At 46.0% G+C, this 20463-nt stretch overlaps 1 protein-coding gene across 9 annotated transcripts in view; it reads left to right on the plus strand.

Moving 5' to 3' along the window:
• The window catches only part of SEMA5A (semaphorin 5A), a 483514-nt gene that overhangs the window by 318724 nt on the left and 144327 nt on the right, over window positions 1-20463 (plus strand). For all 9 annotated transcript variants that reach the window (XM_023239575.2, XM_023239573.2, XM_023239601.2 and 6 more), the window contains 2 exons: window positions 10929-11214; window positions 14375-14510. In XM_023239575.2, coding sequence (XP_023095343.1) covers window positions 10929-11214; window positions 14375-14510 — 422 coding nt within the window. The remainder of the gene's footprint in view (window positions 1-10928; window positions 11215-14374; window positions 14511-20463) is intronic.

The following is a 20463-nucleotide window of genomic DNA, read 5'->3' on the forward strand; positions in this document are numbered from 1 at the left end:
GCGTTTCAAAATAGTAGAAATAGGAATGATGTTGTTACCCCATGGGAACATGCCGTACGACTTGTAACCCAGAATTTAAAAAAAAAATAGATTTGTATGTTTGAAACTGATTCAGTCCCAAACATTTGAGAAAACTCTTCCTTTGTCTCTCATTTAGACACTCATTTTCAACCATTATTTATTCAGTCAGTTGTCAGAGGCAATGCAATCGATTGGATGGTGTTCTGGAGGAATTTGAAGCGTTGAGTTATGTGTGTGGTAATGAATGTAAGTTTCAACATCAGATTTATCCCCTCGTGCCCAAATCTCTCTTAGAACAAATTTATGTGTTTAGAGAAAGACCTTAACAGCTTTGATGCATTAAAATACTAATCGTTAATAACGCTTATTAAATGATTACTGTAAGGAAGGATGGTAAATGTTTAATGGTCAATGACTAAAATAGAGAAGCTGTAAAACTTGCCTCTAAGAAATTGGCAATGAAATTGGGGAAACAGTAAACGTATGAAAAGGGGGAAAATGAAATTTTCAAATTAATAGCATGCAAGTTGAGTTTGTGGGTTCCAAGGGAACTATGTGCTTTCATATAGAAAAAAAAAAACAAAAACCTTGGTAAGAACTTGGAAAAACTAATTCATAAATGAGCCTTGGAGCACCTGGGTGACTCAGTAGGCTGAACATCAGACTCTTGAGTTCGTCTCAAGTCATGATCACAGGGTATTGGGATCAAGCCCCAAGTTGGGCTCTGCACTAACAGTGGGGCGCCTGCTTGGAATTTTCTCTCTCTCCTTCTCTCTCTGCCCCTCCCCCACTCCCTCTCTCTCTCTCTCTCTCTCTCTCTCTCTCTCAAAAGCAAACAAACAAATAAATAAGCCTCAATAACTCAGCATGGACACCTACGTGGACACATCTTATTAGCACTCGGTGACCCTCGCGTTGTCCTTCTCTGGGGGGAGGTGCTTGCCTGTCTGTGGGGTTGCCCGGATGAGATCCGCACCTCCTTCTATTTCTGTGGATTCCAACCATGACCTCATGTGGAAGCAGACGGGCCTGACATCACAGGACTTCCCATCTTAACAATGTCATTTCATAGGAGCTTTTATGTTTCTAGCCAACAAAACACTTTTTGTAACAGCTTTAACTTTTCCTGGTTCGAAATAGTCCTTTAATGATGTTCTTCACCCATTAAATAGACTGTTTGAGGTCCTTAAAATACAATGATTAACCTCCTAATGATTAAGGATAATCTACTTGGAGGGAGAAAATCCCCTCTGTGCCGAACTCGAGGAGAAATTGTTTCTCCTAACCGTGAAGACAGGTGCCTGTAGAGGACCTCAGCGCTTTACTCTGGGACCAGATGCCGCGTCTCCGAGAGCCAGGCATGGCCAGGTCAGAGTGACTCTTTTGGGCTCGCCCTGGGGACAGTGAGTTTGCTTTTGGCAGTGTCTCCACAGCAGAGTCCCTGAGGGTGTGAATCATCTGCTCTAGGGGCTCCCTGGATGGACGACATTTGCTTGAGCAGGAAATTCATAAATGGAAGCAGCGTTCACAGAACAAGCCCAAAAAAGACAAGTGGAGCCTAGGGATGAAATACAGTTGTGTAGGAAAAGTAAAGTCTTTTTTTAAATTATTTTTTTAATGTTTATTCATCTTTGAGAGATGGAGACAGAGCGCAAGTGAGGGAGGGGCAGAGAGAAGGAGACACAGAATCAGACGCAGGCTCCAGGCTCCGAGCTGTCAGCACAGACCCCGACGTGGGGCTCGAACTCACGAACCGTGAGATCATGACCCGAGCCCAAGTTGGACGCTTAACCGACTGAGCCACCCTGGCGCCCCAGTAAAGTCTTTATCAAGGAAAAGAAGCTTAGTAAAGCCAGAACAGAAATCACGATTGTATAGTCAAGAGTCTACCCACATATTACGCAAGCATCTGGCTAAAGCCTGTCACCTAACGTGTGACGTTGCAGCTGCTAGAGGACGTTGAGTAGTGGGCTTAGAGCACACGGGCAGTAGGGTGACATGTGAGCCAGCGCAATTAGAACACGCAAGCCGTCAGGTGACATGTGACCCAGCGCGATGAGCTGCCTTTTCTAACTGGTGAGACGTCAGGTCGATTGCCCATCTCGTGCGGGGTGCGGGTATATTGGAAATAGTGTGGTGAACACAAAGGGTTGATTATCTTCATGGGGTTACGGCGGCTGTAACTTGTCAGGTGGAAGGGAGACGACGTTGTTGGTATTTTACAGAGGAGCAAGTGGGGGTCAGAGGGACCAGCCCCCCGAACCAGAGCCATGCTGTTGATGTGTCCACGAGCCAGGATTTGAAAACAGACCCACACCAGAGCTGGCATCCTCTGCCCTCCACATTTAGTCTACACCCTAGGAAACACCAACGTCATAACCTGCCTCCGCGTCTCTCCCGATGTCCACATTTTTATGCACACAAGAGGGATAGGAGGACCCAAGGAAGGTTGGGAGGGGTTCCTGATTGCCAAAACTTAAGAAAGGAGATGAGGTGCACGGGGATTATTAAACTCAAGCAGAAGAGTCTGTGACGTGTTTTCAAACAGTCTTTTATGGGCACAAAAGTTTAAGTGACATGAAGGAATCTGTTCTTCTTCGGCTCTTTGAAAGCAGTGTCGTGCTCTGATGGGTCTCTGTGCTGAATGCCAGAAAGTAGGGGAGCGCCGGCTCCCTTCCGTCTTGTGGGGACAGCTCTGTATTTGCCAGTCAGTCATTTGGACTTTCCAATGTACACATTTCAGAAGAGAATGGATGAACGAACCCTTCTCTCCCCTGCCAAGGTATGTTTTGGCCAAAGGCACCAACTGTATACACTAAGTCATATGGAGACCTGCATTAAACGAAACACAAATCCACACAGAGCAATTCCGTGCCATTATAGAGAATACAGTGTATTGTACAGAAAATGCTAGTGCTTATGTAACCAGGCGGGAAGGTGGTTCACTGTATTGTCTGCAGATCACGAGCAGTTTCCTTGCAACAGTCGCGGATCACTCCTGGCGTGATTATAACATCACTTCCTGTCCCTCTCAAAAGTGCTCCCGTTTGGCTCATAAGTCATATTGTCATCCTGTTTATAAGATCCCCAGGTCTGTGTATTTCGGCAAATCTGCCTCCATATTATTCTGTTAAACTCTTTGTATGCACTCAGTGGCTTCTCACCTTTTTATAATCCACTGCTACGTATTGGATGGTTGACTCTGTGCTCTGGGTTTCTGCCCTGCCCTGGCCCGTGTCAGCTCAGGAGACAAAGACCACGCCGTCATTCAAGTATACGTGTTCTAACTGCACACTCTTACAGCCCGGTATCTTCCTCCAGGGAGCTCTCACCGGTTTTTTTCTTTAAAACTATTTTATTAAGCATTACAATTAAGCATTAAAATATTTTTAAGATCTTTGTTTTTTATTTAATGTTTATTTTTGAGAGAGAGAGAGAGCTGGGGAGGGGCAGAGAGAGCGAGACAGAGTGTGAGTAGGGGAAGGGCAGAGACAGAGGGAGACACAGAATCCGAAGCAGGCTCCAGGCTCCCAGCTGTCCGCACAGAGCCCGACACGGGGCTCGAACTCACGAACCGTGAGATCTTGACCTGAGCCGAAGTCGGGCACTTAACCGACTGAGCCACCCAGGCGCCCCAAAGATCTTTAAATTCAAGTTAATATTCCAGTTTTTAAAAATTCCGAAGTTTTCATGCACGATTCTTCAGGTGAAAGGATCCATTCCTAAGAGAAGTGAGCCGCCGCTTTGACTATAATCAGGAGAAAATGAACTTGGTAGATTGAAACTTGCTGCTTGGAAAGTGTTCAGAAATCCATATTCGCACAGTCAGTCTGAACGAATCGAGCCTAGGGGTGTGTGATGCGGCAGATGCTTCGAGGAGAAGGGCTGCGGAGGCTTGGTGCTTGGAACGGAGTGAAGAACATTCAAGGGTGTCTGTGTCCCTTGGAGCGAGAGCATGGAGACCAGAGCCAGTTAAGGAAGCCCCTGCAGATGTCCAGGGAGAGTTCCGGGAGAGTCCTGGGCTGGCGGGGTGCGTGCTCACAGGGAGGGAGCAGATCTTTGGGGAGAGACGGCCCAGGTTCCTATGCTATTAGCTGCTCTTGTGTGACTCCACAAACCCACAGAAATAACACATTTGCAGCAGGTCATATTCCCCTTGAAGAAAGAAGGAATCAAGTTTGCTGGAACCACGTTTCTAGTTTTAGGCAATGCTTTTCCTCCTGCCAGGTGCTCAGTGACTGAAGGAGCTGGGGATCCGGGGCTCACTTTGCTCTCAGTGACCACCAAGGACACGCTGCCACCACGGGACACACACGGGAGAGTGGGTCATGAACTTCTCTTTCAAACCCCTCAGTGCCTCTCCAGTGGCAGTTGAAATGCAAACGGTTTGGGTTTGCTGGGTTGCTGTCCTGGCCCTTCTCCTGTCTCCTGATTCCTTCATCCCAACACTGGTCCATCCTGTTCCTGGCCGCTCTGAGGGTCCTCTCTCAGTGGCTGTCTCTCCAGCTCTTGGCCTGGTGTCCCCTCGCAGCCTGACTTCTGCCTTTTCCCTGGTCCTCTCCTTTCTGACCCTTGAATTCACCCCCATTGTTCTTGTCGTCCTTGTGATGACTTGTCGGTCTGTGTTGTTTGTTTCTTCATTCTGTCCCCCAGGGCATGGGCTGTATCTGTCACTTTACCACGTCTACGCACCCAGTGCCCGGCACGGTCCCCCCAGTAGGTGGTACGTGCCTGGTGATGGAGGAGTGCTGGCATTCAAGGCTCTGTCTACAGCACCTCGACGTTTCGTGCCAAATCTGCTGATGGGAACAAAGACCCTGATTTGATATACAGAATGCAAAGCTTGTGATTGAGCTTGTTCAATAAATACTGGCGATAATGTTTACCAATATGTATGTTAATATTAATTTATGTATTTTGTATGTACATATATATTTATTATATTTTTTATTTACAGATGCAAATGATGATCTGTATTTTGATGATTAGCCATTAGGCGCTAGGCAATGGATGTGCATTGCCTTTGGTTCCCCCAGTGATACATATTGGGCATCGTTAACCACCTTTCTAAAAGGGAGGGAACAGGGTGCTGTTAAATAACTTGGCTAAGTTCACACAGCCAGTAGGTGGAAGTGTTGAGCCATATATACATATGCCTCAATACTATATGTATATACATGTACATGATACACATACACACATACATACACAGACAGACATGTATTATCTGCCCATCTGTATGTCTGTCTTTTACTGGAAATCTTAGGGAGAGCTTTAGCACCTCAGTGGCTTTTAAACCACACTGTGCTTAATTTCATTTAATTTTAGTTTAATTATCCATGCTTACTAAATACCTAGATGAAAGTAGTTTACTCTGGAACACTCTGCAGCACATTTTCATGTAGCCGTAACAAAGGGAGAGGTGCCTAGTAAGAGAGTGTATGGAACTTAGGAATATATATATGAAAATGGTTTGGGTCGTGACTGACCCTCCAAAATCAGGGAATTAAAAATATCTGGCTCACCGTGTCACGTCTAAAGATTGTTTCCACTAACTCCTTTTCTTTTTGTGGAATAGCTTGCTATTTTAAAAACTCGACGTGGCTTTATGTTTCCTACATTTTGATCACCTGTAAGCTTAGCATTTGCATGTTTGATAATTCATTATCATTATGTGAGGTTCTACTAAATATAAGTTATTAAGAGGGACATCAAAAGTAAATGATGAAATGATGTAGGCATCGTTTATTGGGATCTTACCCCACACCAGTCTCTTTAATCCTTATGGCGAAGTAGGTCTTTTGGGCCCTGAATTGTCGTCTAGGATGAAAGAGCATTCCAGATGTCTTTGATCCAGCCCAGGGTTTCAATCTGGGATGGGGAGAGCCACAACCCACATGGGCCCCATGCCCAGGCATTTTCTAGTCTGCCTTGGGCAAGTGTATTGCAAGGTGGCCTTTGATTGAGAAAGGATTTATGATAGATTGTGATTCTAGTAACATTTTTGTAGAGTTGGAAAATCGGAATTCCTTTCTTCCACATCCATTCTCGTCAATGTGGACAAATATTTCTTTTTCTTTTTTTTTTTTTTTTTGAGAGACAGAGATAGGGCATGAGTGGGGGGAGGGGCAGAGAGAGAAGGAGACAGAGAATCTGAAGCAGGTTCCAGGCTCGGCTGTCGGCACAGAGCTTGACACGGGGCTTGAACTCATGAAACACAAGATCTTGACCTGAGCCGAAGTCGGACGCTCAACTGAATGAGCCACCCAGGTGCCCCAAGAAATATTTCTATATGAAGAAACTGCTAATGATCTGGTCACTCCTGAACATGAGGCACCTCCAGCCTGATGCAGTAGGTGTTGCAATAGAAAGAATATAGAAAGGAAGGATCCATATTGACGTTCAGCATCTGATTTTACATGGTCCAGATCTTCTAGAAAATGTTGAAGCTTTTGTTCTTCTCATTACTCATGTTTGTCCTATTATGAATCTCTTCTCTTACCCCTATCTGCATGGCCACTAATAAGTAAACGTAGAAAATAAAAGTCCTGGTATCACGAACCATATCTCCTCTTGCGACGTGACAGATTTTGTAACATGCTCTGTAATCCGTAACTCAGTATGTTTTCTAAACATGAGAAAAAAACCAGCTTCTCCATGCATAGATTTATGGTAAGCTGACATATACTCATGTCGTTTTTTTTTCTGAATTAGCAGCACACCTACTATTCGTGTAGAGCTCTAATGACAGTAAAGAATAAAGGACCGCTCAGATCTCTCTTTCACGCACTCACATTCATTGTAGAAAGAAGGCAGGGCCTGATTTATGACTTGTTCAGTTCACTCAGGAGCGACAGATCACTGGTTTGTGGTGAATTGCATTTTAACAAGAGACAGAACTTAAATAATGGGAGGGAAACAATGTGCATCTTGTTGTAGCGCCTGGTGAGATTCAAACATCCCCTGCCTCCAGATTGATATCTGCAAATGGGAGAGAGACGTGGCTGTCTGTCTAACAACGATCCCTGCTTTTGTATTGTCTTTGGAGAAGGAGCAGGATGCTGGCCGAGTTTCAAAGGGCTCTGCTTTCCAGGAGACGGGGCTTCCTGATCTGACGGCAGTTCACACAGTCAGGGACCCATCCCCATCCTGAAGGACCACTGCAGGACGGCAGGATGCGTCTCCAAGTGTCGCTTAGCTCCCTGACTAAATTGACCCGCAGCCCGTGCTGGGTTAGAGAACAGCGTCTGCTACACATTGAACACAAGTTCTTCCCCGGTTTCTCGGCGGGAAATAATGCGTTCGAGCGTTTCCGTCTGAAATGCGCTCTGTCATCCTATCGCAGAATTGTTTCAGGGTGGTTTGGAGAGACGGTGGAGGTTCTCTGTGGGAAGAGGAGGCTGTGGGCCAGTCTGCATGGTGTTACCCAGTCTTCCCCTTCGAGCAGAAATCTGAGTGACGTGGTCCGGTGGGGCAGACTATGAACGTGGCCTCGATGCCCCAACAGGCACTCGCGGGCTCTCTGGGGCGGTGGTGGCGCCACCTGAAATAGCATCTCTGGAGCCGGACAAACGCTTCCCAGCAGGATTCTTGCTTAATAAGCCCTTGGATTGTTGCCTCCTTCCTCCTGCTTTTCCTTCCCTCTGTCATTCCTGATGTCCCTGATAGCTGCAGGGTAAGTTTCATCTGGGCATTTGTCTTTCTGAGAAAACCTGCTCCCCGCTTTGGTTTCTAAAGCATTTTCCGGAACACTAACTTTTATTCTTGAATACGGTTAACGCAGAGTCAATTATTCCCTCGTAGTCCGTTGTTTTTGTTTGTTTGTTTGTTTCAGTGTAGTGTAACGGTAAGTGCCTACGCTCTGTGGTCAGACTGTCCAGATCCAGGACATAACCCCCCACCCCATGCCCATTGCTAGTTGTGTGAGCTTGGACAGATTACCCATGAGTAATAACACAGCACCTACCTCTATGGTTCTTGTGAGTTGAATGAGCAGAGGAGTATGAAGAACCGAGCATAGAGCCTGGCACGGGAGCCTTAGCATTCTGTAGCTGTTTTTTAAGATTAATAGACTCAACCTTGACTGGAAGAAACCATGAAAGATCACTTTTACCTTTGTCTCTTCTCACATTCTGTTTTGCCCAGTAGCAGGAGTAGGTCTCCGTGAGGGTGTTTTCATAAATCCTGTGGACTTTGCCCAACCTCATCCACACGTGTTAGTAACTGTGGCCCTAGACTGGACACATCCAGTCCTCCACCTTCTTTCTTTGTTTTCTCCATTTTATTTATCTTTTAAGTTTATTTATTTATTTATTTTGAGGAAGAGGGGGGGGGAAGCATGAGCAGGGAAGAGGCAGAGAGAGAGGGGGAGAGAAAATCCCAAGCAGGCTCCGTACCGTCAGCGCAAAGCCCGAGGCAGGGCTTGAACTCATGAGCCGTGAGATCATGACCTGAGCCGAAACCCAAGAGTCAGACGCTTAACTGACTGAGCCACCGAGGCGCCCCTGTTTTCCCCATTTTAGATAAGCTTTGTGGTCCTTGTTGGTGATGATGATGATCGGGACGATGTTTTTTTTTTTGTTTTGTTTTTAGTACAACGATCAAACTGTACCACCTGGTTGGAGTGCCTGGGTGCAGGACGCGTTCTGAAACGATTTAGTCTTCCCTTTCGAATTAAACATAGGGGTGAATGTTTTCTTCAGGAACCAAATACAGTTTGGCACTTGTTCCATATCTTTGCTTTTGGGGTCTCCTTCAATGAGTAATTCTCTTTTGGAGGCTCGGTGAACACAGATTCAAAAAGCTCCCCAATATTTGGCTGTGTGTTCCCAGAACACCGGTCAGAGATGTGTATCCTCCTGCTTTGTGAGCATCTCTCTCCGGTATTAAAGCATACCGTACAGACAATGTAACCGAGTTCCATCTCCCACATTGTAATGCAGCCCAGTTTTCTTTCTATCCATTTCAGGTTAAAGCAGCTGTGACATAATAGCATGTTTGGCAGTTTATAAATGAAAATCAGTTCTTTTTGAGTTCTCTATTACTTCATGTGCTTAAATGACTTAACAATATCATGGACTGGGGAGGAGGACACGTTGCATGTACAACTTATACAACTTAAAGAATATTGTTACAGCTCTACAATGGAAAGTTGAATTAAAGTGAGACATTCGGGGGTGATATCCAATATATGTGTTACTTGAAACCTGGCGACAGCTTTCTGGACAGGATGGTAGTGTAGTCAGTGCCACCTCTCAATCAGTGTCCGCATTTCACATTGGAGGTGGGCCTGCTGTGTGTCTCACTGTTACTAGTAATGGGTTGTCTTGTGGCCAAACATACTTTAGTCGCCGTGCCAGTAACATGTCTGCTGGAACAATCTAATTGGATCTGGCAGAGTCCAAGGCCAGTTGAATTGCCCCCTCCCCAAACTAATTGTCCCTGAAATATGTCCCTGTGGATACAGTTGTTGTGTGTATCTTTCCATTTATTTTGAACGCAAAGGTTTATCGCCATATTATCTTAATGGCCCTATAAAATTGAGACCCTGGCTAATTGAATTGTAAGCTCCTAGCAATAGAGGAAAGAGTAAGAACCGAGGAGGGCACCTTTTGGGATGAGCACTGGGTGTTGTCTGGAAACCAAGTGGACAATAAATTTCATATATTGAAAAAAAAAAAGAGTAAGAATCAAACTTGATCATTAGAATTTGTATAAAGATAAATGTTAAGGTGTGTCCGTGTCTGAAAGGGTATCATTTCTATCATCAATGGGCTCAAACAAGAAGCTTTGAACATAACACTGTGAAGGGTAGATATGAAATTCAGTTGACAAACTATAGGACTCTTAAACTCTTCATGAGCTTGGCGATGGAGTAAAGGTTTTGCCATAATTTTGTCCCTTCTGAATCCCTATTTTTAAGCTAATTATGAGACCAGGAAGGTGGAAGGCAGTGACCCCATCTCAACACACTCCGCTCTTCTATATGGATTCTCCAGCAACCCAGAAATGAGAAAATCAGAGTCGATTCTCACAGTTACATGGTCACCATAGTAACTGGAATTGCTAAAGCTAATTCAGGACACTAAGCTGATAGTTTCAGTTTTTATTTCAGTTTTCACAAATGAAAACCATCTTAAAGTTCTCGCTAAAAAAGCACATAAGTTATGTCGGTCATACTCCCGTGTACGAGTAAGATCAAAGAATTTTGTTGTCTTGTACACAAACAGGGTACCATGGCGCTCCTGTGTTCTGAATCGCATTGCATATTTTTCATCTCATTTTCTCCCACTCTTTCTTTTTTTGTACATTTATTTATTTATTTTTGAGAGAAAGAGAGAAAGCGCGCAGGCAGGGGAGGGACAGAGAGACAGAGGGAGACACAGAGTCCAAAGCAGGCTCCAGGCTCTGAGTCTACCGTTCTTTGACCTTTGAGGTTGTCAGTGCAGAGCCCGACATGGGACAAAAAGCCAGGAACTGTGAGATCATAACCCGAGCCAAAGTCAGACAGACGCTCAACCTACTGAGCCACCCAGGCGCCCCCGTCCCACTCTTTCTGAAGAGCATGTCACGATATACAAATAAACGAGTATATGTTGCTTTAAAAGTCTATTGCAAAAGTTGCTGCCCAGTTTTGATGGCATTAGCGTCCTGTGACTGGGTGCTGTGTTAACTCAGGATGCTTATGTGTGGAATCGCGCGGGCGATTCCTTGCCACTTAGGACTTGCGTACAGTGTTCTGTCCTTAGCACAGGTCACCGAGCTGCTCATGGGGCTCTCGTTCGTCCCTTAGGAGCCAGGCATTGTCTGCACAAAAGCATGTGTCCTTGGAAAAAACACCGAGGAGGTAAGACATACAGAGATACCATATGAATGTTCACGCTTTTCTTCTTCCCTCTTGTCTCCAGAACCAAACTTCGTGTCGTCTTACGACATCGGAAATTTCACCTACTTCTTTTTCCGAGAAAACGCCGTGGAGCACGACTGTGGGAAAACCGTGTTCTCCAGAGCTGCCCGGGTCTGCAAGAATGACATCGGGGGGCGGTTCCTACTGGAGGACACCTGGACCACGTTCATGAAGGCTCGCCTGAACTGCTCCCGGCCCGGGGAGGTCCCCTTTTACTACAACGAGCTGCAGAGCACTTTCTTCCTGCCCGAGCTGGATCTGATCTATGGCGTCTTTACCACCAACGTGTAAGTAACTGGAAGAAAATTCTTTCCCTGCTCCTCTGTCCACGGTGCATGCGTCTGCTGTTCTCTGACCTTTGAGAGGTTGGAAAGTTGCTTTAAAGGAAACCTTTCTTATTTTACTGGGCCAACGGCCAAAGAAATGTTTGAGTATGAATTAAATATTATGCAAATACAGTGTGATTTCTGAGACTTGGTGTTCGGGAAATAAAGTGAAGCAAAAAGAGTTTCAATCTGTCCTTAGGTAATTGTAGCATCAAGTTACCCGACTGTAATTTTCTCCTTCCTGATTCACCAATGTGTTCTGGGCACTGTCTGAAATGCTGGTACATATTAGGCGCATTTTTTTTCCATATGCAGTTCCGCATTTGGGCACAATGAAGGCAGTGTTTTCTGGAGTCTGATCTTTGAGTAGTATATTTCGTGCCCACACCTCCGGTCATAAGTGAAATGCACATTGTCACTTTCCCGTAGCTGCATTTTCAACCGTTGTTCTAGGAGACGGCTAACCTGGGCAGGCTTTTCTAAAATGATGACTGTACTTTAAAAATATCCTTGAAAAAAAACGGTAACATCTTTTTGTTTTTCTTGTGGGAGGTGATACTCCTAGCTCCAGAACTGACAAATTTTGGATAAGGGAAAGCATGTGAAGTTTCCTGATCTTTCGTTCACTCTTACTCTGGTGGAGTTGTAGCGTGACCCACATCTATTTCCCATTCTTTGCTGGTGTGCAGTGAAAGATTCAACAGGATCGCATCCCGCCCCCAGGGGTGACAGATCCCCTTTTCATACTCAGACTCTGGGCCCCCTTTCAGTGGTAACCGTGGTCCGCAGTGTGGACTCTGCTTTGGACCATCTTTGAGTCTCTATTCTGGCAACTTAACAATGCAGAAAAAATGGAATCAAGGCAGTTTGAAAGTGCTGATGAAGAGTGTGGGATGACGAGCCATCCTGGCTTGTCTGGGATCGTCCCAGCTTCGGCATCTAGACGAGTCCTGCATCCCAGGGAAACCCCAGGGTCCTGGGAGAATCGAGGATGCCTACCCGGGAGTTGCTGTAGAACCACTTGATCTGTTCCTTCCTTCCATGGTACTCTTTCCCTCTGTCCTCTGCCCTGCTGAGCTTAAGTGTTAACAGTCACTCGATAATAACGTTTACTCCGTGAAGAGTCTTCTTTCTGACATGAAGTTAGAAGAAGCCTGAAATGGATGGCGCCCCACCCACCCCCACCCCACCATGACCACCTTCATTGTAAATCTGGTTTTCAACCCCAGAGCTTATTTTCCCTCCTTGATACGTTTCTTTTAAAAAATCAATTTATAGTTTCTGAAGCTGATTTGCTTTCCAAAACCCGGCTTAAGAAATCGCGTCGGCTGCACAAGATGAATGTTCAGTTGCTGACTTGACATCAATTTTACACACAATGGGAGCTGGGCTTACTTAGCTGTTCATTCCCCTGGCTCTGGGCAAAGACAATTTAAAAAGTTATGGAAATACTGCGTCTGGACTGTTCAATGGTCAATTTGGACACTCGCAAAAATAAGTTTCAGACTATTCCAGATGATTTGTTTAGTGTTGCAAGTGTCCCATCATATTGGACATCACCCAGTATATAGCATCTATCTATATCTATCTATCTATCTATCTATCTATCTATCTATCTATCTATCATCTATTATCTACTATTATCTATCTATCTATGTATCTATCTATGTATCTATCTATGTATCTATCTATCCATTTATCTATCTATCCATCATCTATCTGTCTATCTATCATCTACTATCAATCAATCAATCAATCAATCAATCACTCTATCTATCATCTATGTGTCTATCTACCTATCTATCTATCTATCTATCTATCTATCTATCATTTATCCATCTATATTAGAGATAGAATCGCTAGATCTTTCCTTTCTGTCTCGAACACTTACTCTCACCAGGTCTTGGGAAGAACTTTCAGATCCATCCATTTCTAGTTCCACCATACGCCCCACCTCTCTTCCTTCTCATGTCTCAGCCTTGATCTTACCTTCTGGACAGATGACCACATTCTTGACAAGACTTGCTCCAAACCAAAGGAAATGATGACGGGAGGCAGCCAGCAGTGGATGAGTACATCACGCTGTGGCTCAGCTCTCTGGTGGGCGTTGCTGCTCATCGTTTGCTTTGCCTCTGTATATTCATCAAGGTCTCTTAGCACTGGGGAGTGGGGATGAAGGTCGCTCCCCTCGCTCATTCTGCCCTAGGACTGGGTGGTTTTCTCACCCCCTGGCCACGAGCTGGGCTGCAGGAAATGGCCTACTTACTACCGCGTGGAGTCGCTGAAGGTTTTACCATCGTGTTCCCGGGTGTCCAAAAATGGTGGCTCACAGACAGCAAAAACGCGAGCCGTGCTCGAAAAAAGCAGATTTCTTTAACCAGACCATATTTTGCTGTTTCCACAGTTAGCAAAAGGGCGCCGGACTCCTGAGAGCCTCTCATTTACAGCTGTCTCAGCAGAGCCCGAACTCTGATTTAAGGTTTCGAGATTTCCTACGTCAGTGCCATGTCCAATTTTTCTCTCTGACCCTTCGGACTTAAAATGCTTTTCGAATTAAAAAATATGTACATAAATGAAGGCTCTCTGACAGGGACTTTTTGCAAAATGCTTTCGGTTGATTATTTTTGAAAGGCTTGCAAACAGACACCGCTCTCTGGGGATCTAACAAAAAGAAGCGGCAGCCACAGTTTGCCCGCCGCCGTCTGAAAGAACCAGATGAACAGTTGGGACAAGAGCCACCCGGACCGTTGAGAGGCTCCAGCCCCCGGAGGAGAACGTCTTTTTCCTCCTGTTTTTAAAAGGCCTGACATACGGCTCTTCACAACCCTCTGTCCTCTTGTTGCGGCTGAGTGAATTAATCCCATCCGGCAGGATTAGAAGTGTCATAACCGCTAAATAGTCTTGTTTCTGCACCCAAGTGTTTGTTCTTCCACAAGGAGACCACAGAGTGACATCAGTCACTGCTTTGGCTTCATCCCTGTGTGTGTGTGTGGGGGGGAGGGGGGGGACTTAGGACACTGTGATCCTGAGGTTCTCCGGAAGGTGCCTGCGCTAGGGGTCCCCGCAGGACTCTGACTTGCCCCCCTTCCTCTCTCTTCCCTCCCCCTCCCCCTCCCCCCAGGAACAGCATCGCTGCCTCGGCCGTGTGTGTCTTCAACCTGAGTGCCATCTCCCAGGCCTTCAACGGGCCCTTCAAGTACCAGGAGAACTCACGCTCCGCCTGGCTGCCGTATCCCAACCCCAACCCCAACTTCCAGGTAATTTCAGGGGGGTGGGGAAGGCACTCATTCCTCTTGTGTAGACAGCCTGGGACAGTGTAAAGCACAACGCAGCTGGTGTCTCCCCTGACCCTCGCGGACGTGCCCACGCTCAGCCTGGCTCACGGAATATGGCCGAGGCCTTTTGTCCGCTGAGGTGCCCCGGGCCGAAAAGGGGCCTTTTGTCAGCTGGGACGCCGAGGCTGAGCTGAAAAAGGCCAGAATAAAGCAGCAGGCTGGGAAGCCAAGCTTCAATTAGTGCTAATGATGGTGGACCCTGTGTCCCCAGAAGCTCTGATCCCTAATGAATGACGCCGTAGTGAATGGAGCCCAGGGCACAGAGCAGTGGAGACGCACAAACAGAATTAGAGCACTAATTGGTGGACGTGGGGAGATTTCCTGTAGGGGTGAGTGGGACGTGATGGTGCAGCTGGGGGAAGCAGAGCAGGTGGTGGCCATTAGCTCACGAATCACAAAATTGCAGGATGTTTGAGCTATAAGGGGCTCCACGTCATTTTCTCTCATCTTCCGATGTTCAGAAGAAGCCGGGACCAAAAGAAATGTGATTTCCTCATGTCTGGTCCATCAGCAGGTGTATTAGTCTGCTCAGGCAGCCATCACAAAATACCACTGACTGGGCGGCGTGAATGACAGACGTATGTTTCGTCACAGTTCTGGAGGCTGAAAGTCCAAGATTAAGGTTCTGGCTGATTCAGTTTCTGGTGAATCGCTTCCTCTCTTAAAAATGGCCACCTTCTGACTGTGTCCTCACGTAGCCTTTCCTCAGTGACTGGGGAGAGACCCTAATCCTGTGGGATCAAGGCCCCACCCTTGTGAACCCACTGAACCTTAATTACTCCCTTCCAGGCCCCGTCTCCAAAGACAGCCACCTTGAGGGTTGGGGGTTCAACATATGCATTTGGGGGAGACACGAACATTCAGACCGCAGCAGCAGGCTTCCCTCTAGGGCCCCCCTTCTGACACGGATGCTCATACGATCGTTGTCGTCGTTCATCGTGCGTGTAATTTTTAGTACCGCCACGTTCAAGACTCTGTGCTCATCATGTTGCCCGCTGGCAACGGTGTTGGGATCAGTGACAAATTCTCCTGCAGACAGAGAGGGGTGCCGAGCCTCCGTACAGAGATTCAGTCAGGCCAAGGACACTGGCTGATCAGTCGCTGAGCTGAGATCTCAACGCCAGTCCTCAGATGCAAAGTCCCACCCTCTTCTGGCTAAAAGACCCTTAGTTACGGTAACTAATCCGAGTTAGAACTGGGTTCTGTACCCAGGCGTCCACGTTCTGGTTGGTTGATCATCCCAACACCTAAAACTTTTGGCTTTTGAGAAAACTAGGAGTACAGAAAGGGTTCGATTATTTTATACCTTCCTTGGACTTTGGCAGGGACCGTTCAATTGTAACTGTTTTGAAAGAATTTTTTTAAATTAAATTTTTGGTAATTTAAGAGCATGGGATTGGGGACAGATGGGTGGTTTTTACAACCTCTTTCCCGTTTTGCTGCTTTACTGGGGCATTCTGTTAGCATCTTCTGTCTCTCGTTCTCATCAATAAGATGAGGAAAGTGGGATACGAAGGCACAGGAATATTTTAGGAATAAACTTTGGTAATATTGATTAATGTGTCTTGCTGACTGTAGAATGTAGTTGGAGAAGGTGACTCTTAGGGACCATTCACTGGGCGCCTTCTGGGATCCCACATTGTGTCAATGCTTTATATACCTGCCCTGCTGTCTCCTCTTCCCAGCTCTGTAAGGTAGGCATCGTCATCCATGCTTTAGAAGTCAGGAAACCGAGTAACCAATTTATATGTATTACCCTAGCCCCGCTACTCAGAAAATTCAGTACTGGTTCAGTACAAAGAGATTCATATCACAGGTCAAGCGGCTAACAGCTTAGTGGGAACCAAACCTGAAGTGACCACGGCTCCTCATGGCATAGACAGTTTATGTCATTATTAACTGAACATTGATGCTTTGCCCCTTTGTTGAGTCTCCATCTGAATTTCTCCCTGTCCTCAGATGATGGGGTACAGCGTAACTGTTTAAGAAGGCCCTCCGTAAAATCCTGAAGGTGGAATATATCATTGCTCTTAAGAAGGTGCTTTGTAAAGTGCTGAAGGTGAAAAACAATTAATGAAGATGCTCCCTTTATTTACAGTGTACTCTTAATGCCTTGATGTTTCTATTGCAAAAGTCTTCATAATGAACAGTGACTTAATAAACCCCTGATGCCTTACCACCTCCAGGCAGTGGATAACTTTTAGCCCTTTTGTCTGAACATATTTGTAGCACACAGCAAAATCTCTCATTTCCTAAGGCCACGGGCCTCTGGTTTTATAATGCCAGTGTCACACGGAGAGGCTTACTCACGTTTATGAGATGGGAGTAGGTTCATGCCATATAACAAATGAAGCTTGCACAAATGTGACATGCATTTCAGGCAGGAAGCTTGCTTAGCTGGGCTTAACTTGTTAGGGTAGAATTTAAGATTTACAGGGAACTAAAATTTAAATTTTTTTTTAATGTTTATTTATTTTTGAGACAGAGAGACAGAGCATGAACGGGGGAGGGGCAGAGAGAGAGGGAGACACAGAATCCGAAACAGGCTCCAGGCTCTGAGCTGTCAGCACAGAGCCCGACACGGGGCTCGAACTCGTCAACCGCGAGATCGTGACCTGAGCCGAAGTCAGACGCTCAACCGACAGAGCCACCCAGGCGCCCCAGGGGAACTCAAATTTTAAATGGTGACAATTCCTTGTATATTTTCTGGTACAAAAATGTACCAATGGTTTTCTTTTGGTTTATCGTATTTGATAACCATGATAGCATTGGCATCCTTACTGATATTCATGAGACCATGTAGCTGGCACAGGGTGGGAATACATTTTGAATTAAGGATCCTTCCACTAGTCGTTATGTTTGCAGTAACCAACAGCGAGAAGTGGTTCAATTTTTCCCATTCTTGTTTGCCTAGTGACATTTGGAATTTTATGCAGCATTTATAATAAGAACTAGCAAGTTAGTTGGAGGAACAGAAATGTGATTCAGGTTCAGGAAGAAGAATGGGTCGGGAAGGACAGTGCCTCATTTTGCAAGATGTAATACAGAAACCTCAATTGAGAACAATAACAAAACAGCAAAAGATAGCGTTTTTATAGTTGCAATCTAGAAACCACTGTAAGTAGTTCTATGGAAGCCTACCCCGTTAGAGCCTGCGGTCCAAGTCATCTTGGCCCTGAACTTCACTAGGAAAACAGCATTGGTCGGTAACAGGAAACACCATCCAGACCCAGTGGACAGACTCCGCAATTTTCTGTGCGTTTTTGACAACCACCAATCAGAAATGATGGAGCCAAAATGGAAAACAGACCCTTAAGTGGTCAGACAGATGAGGAGGTCATTCTTGGGCCAAGTGAAGGGGTTGACCAGGTCCTCGGGACCCTGTGATAACACAGCGCACGTTTGCAGTAAGATGGGAAGAAGAGAGCCAATCAGATCGGGCACTCTGAGCACGAGGCCGGGTGATTGTGGAGCTGCACAAAACTCCAGCAAACTGGAAAGAGGATGGGATCTATTGTCTCTGCAACAAACAAAAATGCAAGTATTATAGCATTAAAAAAAATTAGTCGAATGACTGTCTTTATTACTTTCAGAAGTGGTAGCAAGACAACCATTGTGGTTTGTAACCCACTTGAGGACCGTGACATTTGTCTTGTTACCCTCTTGCACGGAGTCCCCAAGGTGTCACAGAGACACCTGCGGGAACCCAGTGTGTGAGGCACAGCTAGAGAATTTGCAGCGCATTAGAGAGCTAGATGGGTTACTTACGACCCAATAAATATATACTGTAAATCGAAATAGCTTTCAAAATATGAGAAAGAATCCTTGGGTGAGATATTTATTATAGGCTGGAAAAATAAACCAAGACGTCGTAGAGCAGAGTTCAAAATTAGTTCCTGGCCAACGATGTTGTTACCCAGTTCCGATGTGTGGTAGTTTTTCCCGTACCGTGAAGTAATTTCCCAGCACCGTCTGGGTGTCCTACCATTCAACTCAATTCGGACACTATTTACCAGGAGAGAGCATCGGATCTCACAGGTACAAGGGTCAGCTCTACAGGCCTTCTGCCCCACCTCTTGCCACTTCAGGTGCTGATCTGAAGTCCAGTTCCTCACCTGTGCTTCGGAACCTCTGGTTACCAATGGAAAATTCCAATGATCGCTGCCCTGGGTTCCATTACTTTGCTAGTGGGGCTCACAGAACTCAGAGAAACATTTTATTGACTAGATTACTGGTTTGTTATGAAACGACCTAACTCTGGAGGCGATACACCAGGCCAGGTCTCCGTGCCCTCTCTGAGCCCTAAATCTCCACATGTTCACCAACCCAGAAACCATCTGAACCCTGTCCCTTTTGGGGTTTTATGGAGGCTTCCTTACATAGGCAAGATTGATCGAATCATTCGTTATTGGTGATTGAACTCCATCTCCAGCCCCTCTCCCCTCCCTGGAGGTCAGGGGTGGGCTGAAAGTTCCCTATCTTCTAATTATGTGATTGGGTCTCTAGCCAACTGGCCCAGAGGTGCCTCGTTAACATGACAAAAGGCACCTTTACTGCTCTTGACACTTAAAAAATTCCCATGGTTTTGGGAGCTGTGTGTCAGAAAGAGGACAAAAACCAAATATGTATTTCTTACGAGTCACAATATCAAAATGGCAGTTCAGGTTGATGACTTAAGATATGGGATCCACGGTAAAAAAAAAAAATGATAAGGGGAGGTCAGTGGTCCTACTACCCAGCTCTAGTCCAAGGAGGCCCCCAGGCTCTTGCAGACCCCCAGATTCCTCGAGGGCAGCACAAGGCCCTCAGTTTTGTGTTATGACTCCTGATTTCTGCGATGCATTAAGAAACAACAACAACAACAACAAAAACCACACACTGTGCCTAAGACACAAAACCTGTGTGTTAAACTTCACCCAACAAGTAGGTAACTAAGTGCCACCTATGCTTAAGCACCGTCATCGGTTTCAGGAAGAGCAATCTGGCAAACACAAAGTCACTCTCAGAGCCAGAGCTCACCTGAGTAGACCTCAGACGGAGTCTGGGAGAGTACTTTCATTTGGTAACACATTTGTTAACAGGCAACGTCCCTGTCCCTTGAGTGCTACTGTTAAATATGACGACGATGTGAAATCTCCTAGCACAGCTCCCTGTCCCATGAGCAGCTGCCTGTGTATTCACCCATTGATTCCTTCCTTTACTTATTCATGCGTTTCCCTCTGGCCACTGAAGCCCAGGGCACCATAGAATTGCTGTCCGACTACAAGACAGATTTGCCATTGGTTGAATGGCTTCTCTGTGCCAGGCACACTGTTTTGTTCCTTGGCATCTACAGGCACTTTCAATTAATTTACAAATGCCTTCCACTGATGATCTCAGCTGGCCTCACAACTGCCCTGGGAAGTGAATAGAGCGAGTGTTTTTCTAGCTACTTTATAGGTAGAGACAGAAGCTGAGAAGCAGCGTCTTACTTGAGACCGAATGGCTCCTGGGGCAGCAGCGTGGAGCCTTCACCTGGCCGTGATCCCATCACCTGTGGACCCATCGCCTGGCTGCCCCTGCAAGGAAATGGGACATTGCACATTGGACAAGACTCGAGATCCATTTCTGACACTCTCTAATTTTACAACCGGCTTATCATTTTACAGCATGTAGGGCATTTTTATCAAGTGCTACAAAAAACTATCACCTATTTTTATTTTATTTTTTCTTTTTCTTTCTTAAGACAGAGCATGGGTGGGGGAGGAGCAGAGAGAGGGAGACACAGAATCGGAAGCAGGCTCCAGGCGCTGAGCTGTCAGCGCAGAGCCCGACGCGGGGCTTGAACCCACGGACTGTGAGATCGTGACCTGGCTGAAGTCGGACACTTAACCGA

Source organism: Felis catus, chromosome A1 (genome assembly GCF_018350175.1).
Source record: "Felis catus isolate Fca126 chromosome A1, F.catus_Fca126_mat1.0, whole genome shotgun sequence".
NCBI classification, from domain to species: Eukaryota; Metazoa; Chordata; class Mammalia; order Carnivora; family Felidae; genus Felis; species Felis catus.